At 41.1% G+C, this 17,508-nt stretch overlaps 1 protein-coding gene across 1 annotated transcript in view; it reads right to left on the bottom strand.

The window, feature by feature from the left end:
- The window catches only part of rptor (regulatory associated protein of MTOR, complex 1), a 209,728-nt gene that overhangs the window by 105,623 nt on the left and 86,597 nt on the right, over positions 1-17,508 (bottom strand). The window contains exon 7 of the mRNA XM_085355198.1: positions 16,730-16,905. Coding sequence (XP_085211324.1) covers positions 16,730-16,905 — 176 coding nt within the window. The remainder of the gene's footprint in view (positions 1-16,729; positions 16,906-17,508) is intronic.

The raw sequence follows: 17,508 nt of genomic DNA, 5'->3' as shown, positions 1-17,508 counted from the left end.
GGTCCTTACGGCCCTGTGAATGTCCTTCTGACAGATGATTAACCATAATGCAGGACGGCACCACGCTGGCGAAATATCACCAAAAGCACCTCAACTGGCAGCTACAGTACAGCAATGGAGGAGTGATGATTTGAGCTTCTTTTGCAGGCACAGATCATAAACGCCTCTGTATACCAGAGCATACCAAAGTAGTTCCTGTGTGTGGCTTTATCCAACACCCAAAGCTTAGGCAAAACTGAGTCATGCAACAGGACAATGATTCTAAGCACAGGAACAAATCTCCAACTGAATTATTAACAAAGAAGAAAAGTCAGTCATACAAAAATAATTTTCTGTATGACTATAAACGACCCTAATTAATCACTTCATGGTTAATCCAACTTTTTAAATAAAAGAAGGCTTTTAGGAGAATGTGACACAAAATGATGCAATCCATGCTGAAAGCCAATAATGTGGAAAAAAAGAAAGTGATGCATCAGTTCATCGAGTTAAAAATGACGTGAAAATGTGAAATAGCTCCGTCTGTGAGAACCACACAAGCTGATAAATTCAGCTTGTTCAAGAAAAAGAAGAATTGATTTATTCCTACTTACAGGAAAAATGTTACCAGGTAAAAACAGATTACATGCTACTTGTTGCTTTTTACACAGCTCCCATTCAGCATGTCGATCCACCTGTGATTAGTTATTGATTCTGTTTTTCTCCACCAATGTTTGAAGCCAAGCCACATGCTTGAAAGTGAACTTGCCAAAATTGACAGAAGTCGTGCATACTTTATGAAATTGTATCCCGACTATGATGGAAGTTTTGGCACTTGAATTCGAAGGTTTTTTCCTGCTGCTGGAGAATAATGAGATCCCACATGGCGGTACTGTGACTTCCTGCTTCTTTAAAGAACAGCAAAGATCCTAAGTGTCACTGACATCCATGAAAAAACAAGTGTAAGAATGTAACCAGGAAAGCTTGTTCTAGAAAGTCTTTTGGACTCATGATATGTACATAAAAGCTTTGCTGTTTATGGTGAGCACAGGTATATTTGTTTTCCTCCGTATAATACATTTTAAGATCGCCCTGCTCACACCTACTATTGAATTTCATTTGAGCCGCAGATTAAATATTTTGTTTGTTTTTGTCTGCACTGGTTGCAAAAGGGAATCTGTGAATCCCCGGACGTAAACAGAGATGATTAAGTAAAAATGAATTTCAGGCAAAAACAGACAGACCAAAGTAAACAGAGCACAGATATAGCAGGAGGTTGCATCAGGGAGTGTGCGTTTCCACTCTGCAGGGTGATGGATGGGAGACGGGGTAGAGGGGAGATTGTACGGGAAAGAGAAGAAGATGGGAGGGGAGGAAGAGAGAACTTGGTGGCATTTGATCATGTCAATATCTATAATAAGTCTGATCCACATTCTTGCTCTATTTGGTTGTGATTGCAAATGATCAAAAACAGACTGACATTCTGGGCACCCACTGCGATCAAAAGAAAGTAATTCTGCCAGTGCTTAACATTGCAGCACATGAAGCTCAGTTTCAAACGGTTTCCCTCTCCTGTGTTTACATTTGCTCAAACCAAACCTATGAATGCGGCACAGAACATGTTTACTGTTTAGTAACGAGACATTAAGGAATTAAAAGTCAACAATAATAATGGATAGAAGTTCAATATAACACTGTTAAAAGACACAAACCATCAGGAAAAACGAATATCAATCAGCAAGCAGGGGACTCAAAATGTGCGATGTCATTAACCAAGAAGGGTACTCGCAGAGCACATTCCTCACATACTGTTGGCAAAGGATTAATATCAAAGCTGAAGTGTTTCCCATTAATTTAGATCTTCTTCTTTTTTGACAAATAAATAAAAGATTGGTCGCAAGCCCAACTCCACTTTCATGGACTGTAGCTAGCGATGGTAAACCTTTTTGTCTTCTGCAGCCTCAGTCAGTCAAACGGTTGCAGCAAGTGAACAAGTTCTCCACCTGCTGCAGGAACCACCAGTTTGTACCAGAATAAGGACTATAGCTGTTATCTGTGTTGGAATCATTGTGACCACAAGATGACACACTGACATCCTGGCCATTAGGTGACTAGCAGTGACTGGAGTCTTCTGGAAGAAAGACTTGCCATTTGGCAGCCATCAGAAAAACAGAACATGAACAATGTAACTGGTCCACCAGCTCGCAACTCATTACGATTCACAGGTTATTGCAGGGGTCGGCAACCTTTCTGATGATGAGTGCCATCTAAAATTTCCTCAGAAGTCAGTGTGCCATATGATTGCATTAGCAATAAATTTAATAACGCTCTATATTAACAGTTACACACTATATAGAACCACTTTATAGGATTATATTTGTTCGCAGATGTTGGCAGCTATCAGCGAATAGTTATCAGCGAATAGTTATCAGCTAGACACAGGTCTCCGAGTGTCCAGCATTCAGAGGCTACCTGAGGACTCATGTGAGAGAAAATCTGCTCACACCGACATGTAGAGCCAAATACTGTCAATAAGGCCTCTGCAATGTTCTGAAGACGGTTAAACTTGTCAGGTAGTGATGTCCAGCAGCTCCATGAACACGCACAGCTGTGGATTCCAGCTGCGTTCGTAGTTCTGCCAACTTTGACCCCCACAGAGTCTAGCTTTTCAGTTCAATCAACTGCATTTCGATGTCGCATTAACTCAGCCAGTTAATGCGAGACAAATCCAGCTGCTCAATAAAGCTTTCTGGTTTGATCAGAAAAGAAAACATTGGTCCATACACCTGAAAGTCCTGAAAACACATTGTGAATTCTGTCTCGAGTACGGATGTATCCGAGTACTCCTGCGGTGCTGATGCTGTGCGGAGCAGACAGCTCCTGAAACATTTGAAGTGTTGGGATGTGGAAATTTCAACATCGCTTGAAAAAACTGACAGCTAACAACATCCATCTCACCGATAGGCTAAGGTATTTTTTAGCCAATTACAAGTTGAATCTGGTAGTTGGGGTTGATAGCTAAGATACCGTCATGTGCAACGCTGGCCTGGCCATTTATTTTTTAATGCACCTTCACAAATTAATTCACTGCATTTCGTGCCATCAGTTAACCCTTCGCCTGCCAGCTGCGGCACACGTGCCCAGGGTTGCCGACCCCTGGGTTATTGTAATGTGTAAAGCACAGAAACCAGAGCCACTCTCTGTTGGGTTTGTATCTTCTCCCAGTGTCTGGGTGGGTTCTCTCCCACAGTCCAAAGGCAGGTATGCACGTTTGGTTAACTGGAAATTCTAAACTGGCAGTAGGCGTAAATGGTTGTCTGCTGCCCTTTGACAGCTGGGATTGACACTAGTCCCACCTTCTGTAATTTGGCATATCTCACTGACTACTTGACAGCCAGTTTTCAGTGAACAATAGATGGATCAACTGATGGTCCAAATGCTTCTCTCAGGTCTGGTGTCAGATTTCTAGTGGGGTTTTTTCCTTTCAGACACAGTTCATTTTTCATAGTTTCAATTAAAGACATGAGGACAAATTTATGTGTTTCTGTAACACCCTACAAGTAACAAACATTCAATTTAAAACTGATTCATGATTGTAGAAACAATACTGGTTCATCCCGAGAGTTAAGTGCCTTTTTGAAGCTTTAATGATTCATAGGTCAGGGTTACGTAGCTTAACACACCAAAACTTTCCTTTGAAAATAGTCGACCACAAGGACTGGACGGAAAATGAGTGAAATAGCAGCCAATGTCCAAAGAATAACATTGACCCTTCAGAAATTCTGGAGAACTTAAAACAAAATAAAAGTCAAATACAAAAGAATTTGGGTGACTCAAGACTTTCACACAGGACTGTATGTCAAACGTTTATCACCAAAGTCAGAAGAACAAATGATTTTGTCCTTTCGAAAGAATGAATGTCTGTGCAGAGGTTCAGGACCACCTATCCAATAATAGTTATTTAAAAATGTTTTTCAGTCATCACATCAAAATATTTATCTCTTCCATCCCCAAAGCCACAGTGTTCACTGGCTAAACAGCTCATCACAAAGAACAACATGAGTTAACATACAGAAGACCCAACTTTGTGAATAAGTCTCAGGGAAAAAAAAATCTACTAAAATGTGTAGAAGAAGATTCTGTACCTTTATTCAAAACCAATTCATAGTTGAAAAAAGCTCCGAGATACAGATCAAACCTTTTTGTTGTCACCACTCTTCAAAGCGGCTGCTGAACTTTGGACTGCACCTAAACTGCAGCCAGTGAAATACATGCTCCTGAAGAAGACAAGCAGGTAAGTTTACTGAAGTACAGAAGGCCAGCAGGGCAGAGATGAAGAGGAAATTGGGGGATTATTACTTACAGAGAGCAAGGCAGCCAAACTTTAATTGGGTTGGTGAATAAGTGAGCGTGTGGGCACGGAGCAGAGAGGGTAGGAGTGGGCATGTACATATTAGATTCTGAGGAGGAAAATGAAGCGCTGCTTGTGTGAAGAAACTACAACGCTGCTCCGAGGGTAGGCGGGTGGTGGAGGAGGAGTGGGACGAGGAGAATGACTCCTGCTGTCTTGCACGTTTCAAGTCAGCAACTTTATCATTCATGTGCTTGAAGGGTTACTGCATGATCTCAAACTTAGATTAGGTTTGAGCTCACGCAGTAACCCTGCTAGGACATGAATGAAATTATTATGCATGAATTTCCATGCCATACTGTGGTAGCCAGTGGCTTCACAGTGTAGTGGTTAACACATTCGCCTTAACACCAAAGATCCCCACCAGGAGCTATAGAAGTGGAAGCTGGTCCCCAAGCTGGTCCCCAGCTTCAGTAAGTGAGAGAGTTGCATCAGAAAGATCTTCCTGATATCCGAAATAAGGAAGCATTCAAAAGTAAAGCAAAGCACACCATATTATGGCAGCCAGCATTAGTATTATCATTAAAATGTATGCTGACACCCTAATGAGGAAAAAATAAGTAAAGCAGTGCTGACCTGGGAAAATGTAACCTGGGTTATTTTCTGCAGACACACACTAAACATTTCATATGAAAGTAAACAGTTGTCAATGCTAGCAGAGACAAACTAATGTTCTAAAAGAGGACGCCCTTTCACACATTCAATGAAACCATGTTTATTGCTTCTAATAAACACAACACACGAAGCGAGAAGCTCTCGCTGCAGTGGTCGGTTGCTTTGACACAAACACAAACAACAGCAACCCTCACATACATGAATTATTGCCCTACAGCGTTTACCAAAGGTCAGCAATTTCATTGTGGAGGTACAATTTACAGATGTTCCCTAAATGCCTCACATGCAGGTAGAGATTTCTAGATTTAGTAGCGAGTAACCAGAAGCATAAAACGATTATATGCTTGAACTGTGGCTCTTGAAAGTTTGTTTCTTGCTCCTTTTTATCTCCCACTCAACCCCTTTTCAGTCACCAAGGCTTTGTGTGAGTTGGATCATTAATACTTCATCCAAATATCTCTGGCCCGAGTCCTGAGGCACAATGTTTACTGATTAATTGGCATCTTGCACGAGCAGTTTGGGAAATCTCTGGGATGTTTGGGGCTTTATGACTGGGTCAAAACTGAAAGAAATAGTTGAACACAGCTGCTGTTTCTCTGTTAGAACCGCCTGATTGACCATTTTTGTTGTGTTTACTTCCACCTGTTTCTTGTTTGTTTGGTTTTTAATTTTTGATATCAGAGTTATGTTGTCATATATTATAGTACAATCAGGTAAAGATGCTTTGGGAAGATAATCTTCAAAAATATTACTTTCAGATTTAATTCAAAACAAACAAACAGTTTCCTTTTCTCATTAGTTAATGTGAACGTTCAGATCTATAGTTGAGGGGTGAGTTAGTGTTTGGTCGCTGTGGTAGCTGAAATATTTAGGTTTGAGAGCTGCCAAAGCAGGAGGCCATTGTTAGCCTGAAACAACCAACAGACCTTTCAGAGCCATGCGGTAAAGTTTAGGAGTGACAAACACAGCAATGAGACACGTTTGTTAAAAGGAGGGCTGCACTGACGAGCTCAGAAACACCAAAAGGCCTCAAATACCACAGAAAATGATCGCAGATCTCTTTCATTGGTGAAGATAAACCGCTTCACAAAACGCTAAGTCAATAACACATCAAGTGTACGGTTTCATCATCAAACTCTACAATCAGAAAAATACCTCAAGATTCAAAACACTGAAGAACAGAAAATATTAGTTTTGTAATTCTGGAGCAAATCAGTTGATGTGATTGTGACCTTAAAACATCCTGTACCATCAGTCAAACAATGGTGGCAGAGTGACAGCATGACTATGTACAGCCTGGCTGCCAATGGAAATGTGTGTCTGGGGTTTTATAAATGATGTGACTGCTGACAGAAGCGGCAGGATGGAGGCTGAAGTGTAAAGTGCAACACTCCCTCTCATTCAGTCAAATGCTGCAAAACTGATAGACGGCGCTTCACAGTACAGATGGGTAACGACTTTAAACACACAAAGAGCCTGATAAGGCACAGAAATGAAACGCTCTTCCGTGCAATGCACTTAAACGAGTCGGTCACCTGAGGTTAGCTGAGCTGAGCGTGCACGTATAAATATCAAATGAAATGCTTATGTTTATGCTACTGCCTAAAATACAGAGGCAAGCAGAGGAAAGGGTATTACAGTCATCTAAAAGCTCAACTACAAATTAAAATATTGCCGTTTAAAATGTTGAAACTTCATTCTGGTTAGGTGATTAATAGTTCAACTGATAATTAAACTAATAAACACTGAAATGAGATGAGCAAACCCTCTGTGAAAGAAATAACTGACCCTAAATTGGCTTGCAGACAAAAATTTAAATTAAATAAAACAAACAAACAAAAAACTATGCTATGTCTGGCCTGGGGCAATGCAAAGTAACCTCCCTCAGCAACGCTTTGCAGTTTGGGGTTCCTGTTTTCTGCAGGGTTATTGATTCCAAGTGCTGCTTGCTCTGACAAATACAACTTAGATGATCCATTATTTTATTTTATAGTTTTAGTTTCACTGAACGTGTGAAACTTATGACATCTAAAAGTGGGAAACCAGGGTGTGAATTATGCATGCCTTAATGTAATGCACTCACATTTGAATAACTTCTTTCTAGTGTTGACCACTCAAAGTGCTTTAGACCTCGAGGTTAACCATACATTTATGTAGCACTTTATTGTATTCACCAGAGAAAACCCGCGCGGGCACAAGGAGAGCATGTGAACTCGACACTGAGCGGGCCCTGCCGGGGCTCAAACCAGGAATCTTCTGCCTGTGTAGCAATAATGCTAATCACTGCACCACTGTGGCTCACAGCTTACATCTGCATACTACATGCAGTGCTTCATGTCCACTGTAATCCCGACTCCACAAGATTAGATCTGCTGAGAGGTTTTGTGAATGTTCAGCAATTTCAGTCCTAGAACAGCAAATCTACCTCGAGTTTCAATGGCGGTGTGTTCAGTGTTAAAAGGGCCACTAGTTTGTTTTAACTGGCTTGTTATAATACAGAGGTTTCCTGCATACAGCCACACTGACCTCAGCTTCAGAAAAAACTTCACGTTCTTCCCTCTAATATTACAAATCTCCATTTGGTAACACTTTATCATAAAGTCACACTATTGTGAATTTTAACAAGTTTCCCTTTTAGTGGAGCAGCGCAGACAGACTGTAGCGATGATGTCACATGGAGACAGACCCTGGAACGACTCCAACAGTGAATAATGGAACAGCAGCGATGGTGATTTTAATGTGGCAGCAGCACGTTTTCTGACTCACAGCTTCACGTCTGACATTCAGATGAACTAATCTGGATATATAGTAATCAGCAGATGTCACCAAATGCTATGTGGACAGACTTGCGCATGTTTGAAGAAACTGATGCAAAAATAATGGGATATAAGAAAAACTGTATAAAACTAAATTAAAATAGAAAAAAAAATGTCTGATAGTTATAAAATGGAAATAATAGCGTTACTCATCACTACTTAAGCAAAACCCAGCTGAAAAAAAAAAAATAGAAACTTTCCAGAATCTCCCAAACCAAGAAATCAGCATAAACATCAACAGAATAACAACATAAAAACTACTGTAAATATATACAAAAGACAGAATCTCCGTTTCTACATGTCTGAACAAACGGACTGTTACCAACCTGGCGTTTACTGACGCCAAACAAAACATCAGATCTAGGCAAATCTAGAAAACTTCATAAATACTGATCTTGGACAGTTATCATTAAGAGAGTTGCTCATTTACAACAGTAAACACAGCCTGGTCCAGCCTTCACAGGTATAAAGTTACCGTTCACCTCCCAATTAGCCCCTACCCAATCCTGACCATACCCCTACCCTTTTTAAAAAGGGCCAAACAGAGCATTTGGTGCGTATCAGTTAGATTGATTATTTTCTGTGTTCTGTGGTTTCCAAAACGAGGGAGAACAATTTCATAAAACCAAAAATTACATATTCTGATTACTTAGAGCAGGGGTGTCGAACTCCAGGCCTCGAGGACCTCCTCAACATGCCTTGAGGTTCTCCAGAGGCCTGGTAATGAGCTAATCATTTGATTCAGGTGTGTTGACCCAGGGTGAGATCTAAAACCTGCAGGACACCGGCCCTCGAGGCCTGGAGTTCAACACCGTTGGCTGAGAGTTAGGGATAGAGTTATACTCTGATGACTTAGACTTCAGAGGGTTAAATACATGTCACACAGTAAGTTACAAGTGTATCATGTATTCAGACACTGACACAAAATTAGCTGTTACACCTAGGAATGGTCTGGGCACCTTCCTTTGGAGGTTTGTTGGGCATATTCGGCTGAGAGAACTCAGTGAAAGGATTATAAATCTCATCTAGTCTCCCTCAGGGGGAACTGAAAAACTTCCCTATGGAGAAAAGTATGTGGAATACCCTGCTTAGCCTGGTACTGTGAGACATGACTCCAAATAAGTAAAAGAAAATGGATGGACAGGATTAAGGCATGTGCAATGAATCTGCGACTTTCAGGGACCCTGTGGGTCCTGGACAGTTGGCCTCTTTGCCAGGCTGGTACTGTGGACTTGGTCAAAGAAAAAAGATAACTGTGCTCATATAAAGAAAGATGAAAATGCTGGTCGGGGCCGCAGTAGCAGGTTATGTAGGTAATTCTTTCTTTTTTTTCACCAAAAATATGAAATGCTTTCAGTCAACAACTAGGAATAGGCTGAGCTATCAACCTTTGCTATGGCAGTATTTATGAAGGGGTTTCTGAGGTAAACCTGCTGCTCCCTTCAAGTCCACAGAGGTCCCTGGAAACTAGTATGCAAAGGCATATGCGGCGTTATGTAACCGCTTCCTCTGTAGTTCAATCCACATCAACAGAGAAGAGGGGAAGATGAATGTGTCAACATTTTTACAAGTAATTTACATCTCCCTTATTAAAGCCAAGACTCCAGAATAAGAGCACAGCAGTGCATGTTCATGTGCAAGTTTAATTTTCCCCATTTCGCCTATAGAAGCTGGAAATGGAAGGCGCAGCCACATTTGTACTGAATGAACATAATGCGGCTGTGCTCCGCGTGTCTGTGTCAGGGGAACTCCTGCTGAGTGAAAGGAATCCGAGAAGCGGTCACGTGAACCCTCGCTGCTGCATTTCCATTAAAATCTCATCTGTGTTTGTGCTGGGGACGTTGCACACACCGTTTACAGCAAGCGCACGAAAAATAATGAACCTCTACACGAGAAGACTTGGGCTGAGAAGCAAGCAGGAAACGTGCAGCCATTAACGCCAACATTAACGCCCATCTGTATTATATGCAAGGGTTCCATTATCGCTCACATACATGAAAAACAGAAGCTCACAGACCAGGTTAGTGTGGACTGAATTACATCTGCATCAGAGAGATTGTTCTGCCTAAATCATCCTTTTCTTCATAAGTGGCCACATGTGGCTATAAAAGAGATTACAGTTGTGCTACTTAAAGGCTTTATTGTGCACAGTGGTAATGCTAATGTTAATATAAGGATCTTGAACATCATGATGTTCAGAGGATAATGTTACTTTGGTTTGCATCTTAGAATATTTGGACCACAAAGTTCAGAAGGGATTTATTTATTCTGAAGCAAACAAACATACAAACACTGACACATGTTCAGTGAAATCTAGTTTGGAACTACTAAATGTGGATTCAATTATATTACACTGGTAAAGACCTTGATAAACTATCAGTAAGGCCGGGGCTTGTTGCTCCCGTTCGTCAACACCAAGTGGGGTAAATTAAGCTCGTTGTGCCTAACAGAGGACTAAAACCAATCCATTGGTCTGTGACAGCTTTCTGCATCTGGAGACTGTCAGCCCCTCAAATCCAACACCCAAATATTCTTCTTTCCAATCTCCACTAATCCTTTGTTTCACTTTTATCCTGTCCCTGATTGGACTGATGTCCCAGTGACTTCTCCACCAACGAGTATCTCACCTGCTTCAAAAAGCAGTCCAGCCCTGACTGATTTAAAGTGTCTCTTGGTTTCCGTCATGGATGGATGGATAGTTTGTGCTTTGTTGTTCTGATCCTTTAATTCTGTGCAAACCTAAGAAGGCTCATCGTAACTAAAGAGAATTAAAACATTTATTTTTAGACGTGCTACTTACAGGTGTATCTGTTTAGAGAGAAATGGTGCAGGTGACTGGAAGAGTGGGTCATATTTTGACAAAGATGATGGGAAGCTGCTAATAACCGACGTAAGTGTCGTATTTATTTTTAGTATACGGGTCTAGTTTAGTATTCTTTAAAAATGGAGATGCTGAAATTTCTCCACAATCTTTACAATAGTTGCAGTTATATTTCCATCTGGACCTTAGCGTGTTGATCGACTGAGAGACCCCATTAGGCTGACTGACACCGCTGACCCCTGAGCCTGTCTTCTAGCACCGTTTTTTAAAACCGATAAGCATTCTGAGCTCTTATTTAATCCCGTGGTTCTTTTTCTCACCCCCCCTCCGTGTCCCTGTTGCCTCCCTCTTCATTTTCAGATGCACATCTCTTCCATTCCTCTCCACCCACCGCAGCAGCAGGGAAGTCCCTTGAAGATGGTGCTCCATCAGTAATGATTTTCTGCACAGCTGAGCAATGAAAGGTACACATGCACTCAGTCTGCCTGGCTCTCCCTGCCTGGCTCTCTCGCTCTGTGTAAACCCCATCATCCATCCCTCAATGCATCTCATTAAAGTTTTAAAGCGAAGGTAAGCCGGCACATCAGTGAATTCTTCCATCCGCCTGCTCTAACCCTGCGAAACTCCACCCCACCCCTTCCTCATTTTCTCCCCGTTTCTTACTCTGGGGCTGTGTGAAATTAAAGAGAAGGCAGCCGGGCATCTCTTTATTTAGAAAATAATAAGCAAACAGGCGAGACAGCACCTAACTGAAGATGGAGCATGAAGAGTGACGGCACTGAGGAAGGGAGGCTGAAGCCCCTTTGAAGCAAGTCAGTTAAGTCTGAGGAGGAGGCTGATGGAGATGTAAGCCATGTTCAATCTGGAAGTTTTCAGTCAAATTGGTATTCTCTACCAAAGTTGGCAGGGGGGGCGGTGAACACCAACCATATACCATGTGTGGAATTACTAACGTGTCTGCAAGTTGTGTCCAGACAACAAGACACTATGTGGCTTTAACTACTGCTGAATATCAGCCAAGTGGCCATTAAGGAATAATGGTAATTTCAAAAATAAAGCTTAACAGTAGCAATGACCACTTAAAGCTGGTTACAATTTCCAACTTTACAGCAGAAAGAAACATGTTTGCAGTCTAGTACAAAAACAATGTTGGTCTTCACAGCTCATCTTTTCCCAGCAGCAGATCCTTTTCTTCGGCAAAGCATCTTTGGTGAGTTGGAGCTCTCACTCGTGATTTTAGATACAGTGTAGTTCAGACCATCCAAGAAGTTTGTGCTCTTGGATGGTAATGCATTTGTACAGTCTATGGACACAGCTTGCTAACCTTGGCTCATAACTCAGCACTCCATTCTCTGGCCAACATGTTCACTTCTGACTCCAGAAAATTAAGATGGCAACAGGCAGAAGGCTGAAGTGGACCATTCGATATATCGCTCTTTGGTTTCTAGGCATAACAGTGGATATGCCCGTCTTTTTGTATAAAGTCTCCCATAATATAATGTCAGTCGAAATGAATCTCAGTTTGAAGCTCCTACGTCACCTCGGTCTCGAGTTATTGCATTCACAAATTTAGGTGTCACACCGCCCACCCATCTGTCCGGTGGGTTGATATAACACATGGATGACAAAACTGGAAACAGAAACTCAAAGCCACTCAAAACTGCCACTTTCAGCCAACAGTCCCTGTCAGCTGAAAGCGACTGTATCTACCTGGTGAACACCGCAGAGATCGATCAATACACACAATCCAAGAGCTCAAACAGTGACTTTTCTTTCTTGACTTTTGCCAACAGACTCTACATACTCATGAACAGAATGTGTTTATAGAGATTAATAAAAAAAAGTTATTAGAAAACCCATAAAGTAAAGCTGCACTATATTGTTTATGAACTTATTAGGAAAAATGCATCATTATGAGTTTGCAATAGGACCCATTTTAATACACAGAAAAACCGAACACTACAAATTGATGATGATTGTATCGTTTCATGCATCTTTTATAGCAGTACAAATGAAATTAAAATATATTGATGTCATTATCGGGTGAATCTGCATTTTGCAATTTTTTTTCCATGTTCAAATAAAGACTGAGTGAATGAATAACTTTAAATTTTCTCTTTCTGATGTTCATGTAAGATTTATGTTAAATGAGCTTATCAAATTCCACTGAGCTAAGTAAGGAAATTTCATATATAGCACATACATAATACATGACCAAATTTCCCCTGGTTCATTACCAACCAACAAGTTAGATTCATTAATACAAGCCAGTGAAGGTTGACCTGAGTCTTTAACAGAAAAGATCAGTCCCAACTTTCCCCTGCAGGCCACAGCATCCATTTTTGAAGGCAGAGGGCATTAAAGAACATCTCTGTCAATATTATCCAGCAGCCTTTCAGCAACTTGTTCTCCAAAAGGAGACGTTGGTAAGGGATATCAATATTAATGGCATAATACTGAGACCTCATTATGCTGAAGGTCACGGCTAGATGTGGATTTAGAGAAAGATGAACGAAACTCTTCAACATTTATGGCAGAGAAGAAACATTTATCTAGCTGTAGGACACCTCCTGCAGGCAGCCTGCCATTCTCACTTATACACTTAAAAAAAAAAGTTTCACATTCCCAGTTGAAAATTTGTTAAATCATCCCTGTGACTTCTAGTGTGTGCAAAGTAGATTCAGCAATTAAAATGCAAGAAACGGTGCAAGTAAGAACTGATTTATGGCACCAAAGGGAGCAGGAACACTGCAGATAGAGACTGTATCTGGGCTGGTAATGCATCAAAGATGAGGCGCTCACCTGAATTTTTCAGGTATCATGTAACAAGAAAACTCCTTTTTGCTTTTACTTTCTCAATCACCATCTCCACACCACGAACAATTTAACCATGAATCACCGTAACAAAGCACATTTTCGGGAGCCGAGATATGGACATTTATTTTTCTTGTGCAAAAATAGAAAAGAGAACAATGGTAAAGTGCAACTGCATTATACTGCTAACACAACATTAAGTGTTATGACCCCATAAATTTGAGTCTATGCCAAACTTCAACTAGTGACAAAGGCAGTGATGAGCAGCCTTTTAGCCTCCATTTCTAACTGTGGTGTGTGGGACTGTATCTAAGGTTTACACTATTAACTTAGTAATTATGTGGCAGCGCATTTCAGGTCAGTTTATAAAGTAGGTGACATAGTGCATTACTTTTAAGAAAGGTATCAAGTAATGATTCTGCAAAAAGTACTCCACCCTCTTGTGCACTTCAGTCTTTGAAACCTGAAAGGTTGCACACAAAAGGCAAGATCAAAAGGTGGAATGCAAGACCAACGCATCCATGCTTTTGATTTACACTCATTTTGGTTAAATTTGGGTACAAAAATGACTTTACTCATAATTTAGTAGAGTTACCAACGGTGTCCGATTTTCCTTATTTAAATGGTCCGATATGAGGGATTAAAACCTGGTTACTGAGCCACTGACACATTTGTACATATGGGGAAGTGTGACACCCAGACCCGTCACCTGCAGAGCCTCATTTACCAGTCAGAAATGACAGCTCCCTCAGAGATAATGTGGACTTACTGGGTATAAATGCATATCCACAGTAAGTGTGTGTCCTGACAGGATATCAGAGCTGATGCAATCACCCCTGCCTCTTTGTGCAAGCCCCCCCACACCACACTGCCCGACACACCAGTGACGGACTGATGTAACCTACATGCCCCCACGGTTCAGCTTGAAGCTCCATCAGTACAGTCCTCTGAATGATGCATCATAGTGCATTTACATCAGGCCACTGTATAAGCCAAGTTTCCCAAATGAACGCGTTTCGCCTGAATATTTTTCACCTCTTTTACTGAAGAGTTCTCTGCAGGGATCATCATTTCTGCATCACTGTGGATGATGCCGATCTACATTTTTCATCACAGCTGAATTTTTCTCATCATGGCTGAATACTGAGCAGAAGCTCAGAGGAATGTTTGCTCTCTGCACAGGACAACTTCATATCCTCAGAGTGTGCAAGCTGTGACTTGCTAACAAGCATCTGAAATAATTGAAAGACTGACGCACAATTTCCTGCATGTTTAAAAATATATCCATAAACATGGATTAGCCCCTCATGTGCTGTGGGATTTTCAGGCAACCAAATTATTACTCTTGCTAAGTACAAAAACACTAAAGGCTTTAAATTAATTGTTAATTTTCTCTGTCAGTTGTTTGTATGTGCCCAATTCCCCTCAAAAACATTAGTTTCTTTCTGCATTTGCACAAAAGAAGGAATTTGATGTCAATAGGCCTTCCCTGCAGTGCATCATCTGTCAGAAGAGGTTGACTAATTGACTTACATGATGCCAAACAAGTTAAAGAGGCGCTTGGAAACCAAACATCCATTCTGAGGGAAATTTGGCTTATAGCCCTGGATCACAACCACAGGCAATCAGACCATTTGTTGGATTGTGATAAAGTGTCTAATAAGGCGATTGAGGTGCTTCTATATATGCAGCAGATATCATGCCAGGTCCAAATGCTGCAAAAAGGGGCTGTCAATAGTGCTTTTTCTGATGATGTAATGAAAAGAAGAACTCAAGATATCAGACACGTCAGATCACACAGAAGCCGTTTAATGTAGACATGAATGAAAATATGCCCTAAAAATGTTGCTTGACCTTTGGTGTCCTTGGACACAAAAAGTTTGAAAACCACCACACACAAAAAGATGCAGGGAGACTGGACTGGTGAAGAGCATTTGTAACCGAAAAACATGCTCCATGATGAGCAGCTATTACCCTATTTTTCGGACCATAAGGCGCACCAGATTATAAGGCGCATTAAGTGAAACAAAAAAGTCAGATAAGTCCAATTTTACTCAGCTCATTCTTCTTGCTTCCTCCACGTCCGTACCATTGATTGATTAATGTTGAATTCTCTCACAGCTGCTCTATTCCATTGTTGTTGCAGTATATTAATGACTAACCTCGTATTGTGGATGGATTATCTCAGTTGTTCTCCTGACTGACGTTTGGTCCCTTTTCAGCATCCTGCCATGCGATTGCATTTGTCCCTAACCATCGGGAACCCTCACGTTAACTTTTATCGAGTGGAAAAAAGTTAGCGTTCATCCTGCAGCTTCACCGTTTGTTATGCTAACATAGCTGTGTCGCTAGCGACCACATAGCACATCATTATATACCAGCTAGCCTAACTTCAGAAACCCTACAAACGTAACTGCTGTTTAGTTTTCTGTCTTCATTTATGTTGGAAGTGATAGCAGAGCTGTACTTTTTAATTTTTTCAGAAATCTCTCAGTCAAAACATGCTATATGATGTTCAGGTGGAAACTAGCGAGCTAACTTCCTGCTAACTTCTAACTCCATTAAATTTCACAAATTCTGTTTTCATGGATGCCTGGATGTTAAACTTAATTGTTACAACTGGTAAAGCAGCAACGCTGATCGTTTTATTACAGATGAAAGAATTTAGATGGTTTTTAACTCTCAGTGATGCCGCAGTGTTCGTTTGACTTTGGGACCTGAAGCAGACGGAGTTTTGGACCCAGATTCCTCCGTGAGGCTCCTGACTACGGCAGCTGTAATGTTGCGGCTTCCTAGCTTACCAAAGTCATTCTAAGACATTTTTTGACAGATTTTTGAGTGCCATGTACCACATAAAATCGGTTCGAGGTCAGTAAGCACAACCAGCATTCATACATCAGGCGCACCGGATTATAATGCGGACTCTCGATTTTTGAGAAAATTAATAGATTTTAAGTGTGCCTTAAAGTGTGGAAAATACGGTAAGTAGCAACAGAAGTTGAGTTGTTTAGGACTCCATGTTACAAACGTATCAATATTTAAAGCTGGTACGTCTGTATTCTGAAGCGATGTGTAATACCACGAAAATGATATTTTATTCTACACCTTTAACATGCGAGCTGACCAAAGAAAACCCATCCAATCTACCTCACTACTTCAGAACATATTCCAGATGTACCGTCTCCTCTTTATCGATGCCTCTATGTTTCAGACTTGTAATGGGGGGGAGGAAGAAGCAGAGATAAAAAGGATTGAAAATGAGAGAGACATTACCAACGTAGGGCGATCTTGATGGGCGTAGTGAGACAGGATGTAAAGAGGTCAGCGGGGAGGTCAGGGTTCATGGGCAGCAGCTCACTGGCCTCACAGGCGGCAAGCTGGATGCAGTTCTTCATGGAGGGCGGCAGGGGCATTTGGGCAAGCGGGTGGCTGGGGTTGATGGCTGCCACCTGATTGGACACAAAAATGTGATTTATTTCTAACATTTATCTGACAACCACAGTCAAACGTTCAAACATTTATCTAGGAGACTTTTCATAGCTGCAACAACCAAATCTCAGAAGTCCAAGTTTCAGTCCTAAAACAATGATTTATTTAATTCTCCACAGCTTGACCAGTTTTCTGGGGAGATGAATAACAAAGATTTATAGAGAAATGGAGCTGGATGACTATCTCACATCTGTCAGACTACAAAGCACACAGACACATAGTGAGCATCAAATGAAATGTGGAATTGAGTTCAGACCAAATGCCAAAGACACTTTTTGCATGGTGCAATTACATACAAACATGCAAACTGATTCAAATTCACACTGGGTGACTACAGGGAAACCCACGCAGTCAAAATATTAAACTTTGGTGAAAACATCTGTTAGATGCTGCTTTGTGAAATCCTGTGAGCTGTAGCTCTCTCAGACTGATGGGTCTCCTGATGCCACCGACAATCAGAAATGGAGCCTGCAGGGAGACCGTGTGGTTAACTTCACTTTTATAGAGACAGAACAGGAAATTAAACCAAACAGATTTCCTGAAATATAAAACTGTCACTCAGT

This window comes from Diplotaxodon limnothrissa, linkage group LG6, assembly GCF_057381915.1.
Source record: "Diplotaxodon limnothrissa isolate DT_005_m linkage group LG6, D_limnothrissa_male_GT1.1, whole genome shotgun sequence".
In the NCBI taxonomy this organism is placed as follows: Eukaryota; Metazoa; Chordata; class Actinopteri; order Cichliformes; family Cichlidae; genus Diplotaxodon; species Diplotaxodon limnothrissa.
The sequence above is the reverse complement of the archived record's forward strand: the minus strand, read 5'-3'. Positions and strand labels throughout refer to the sequence as shown.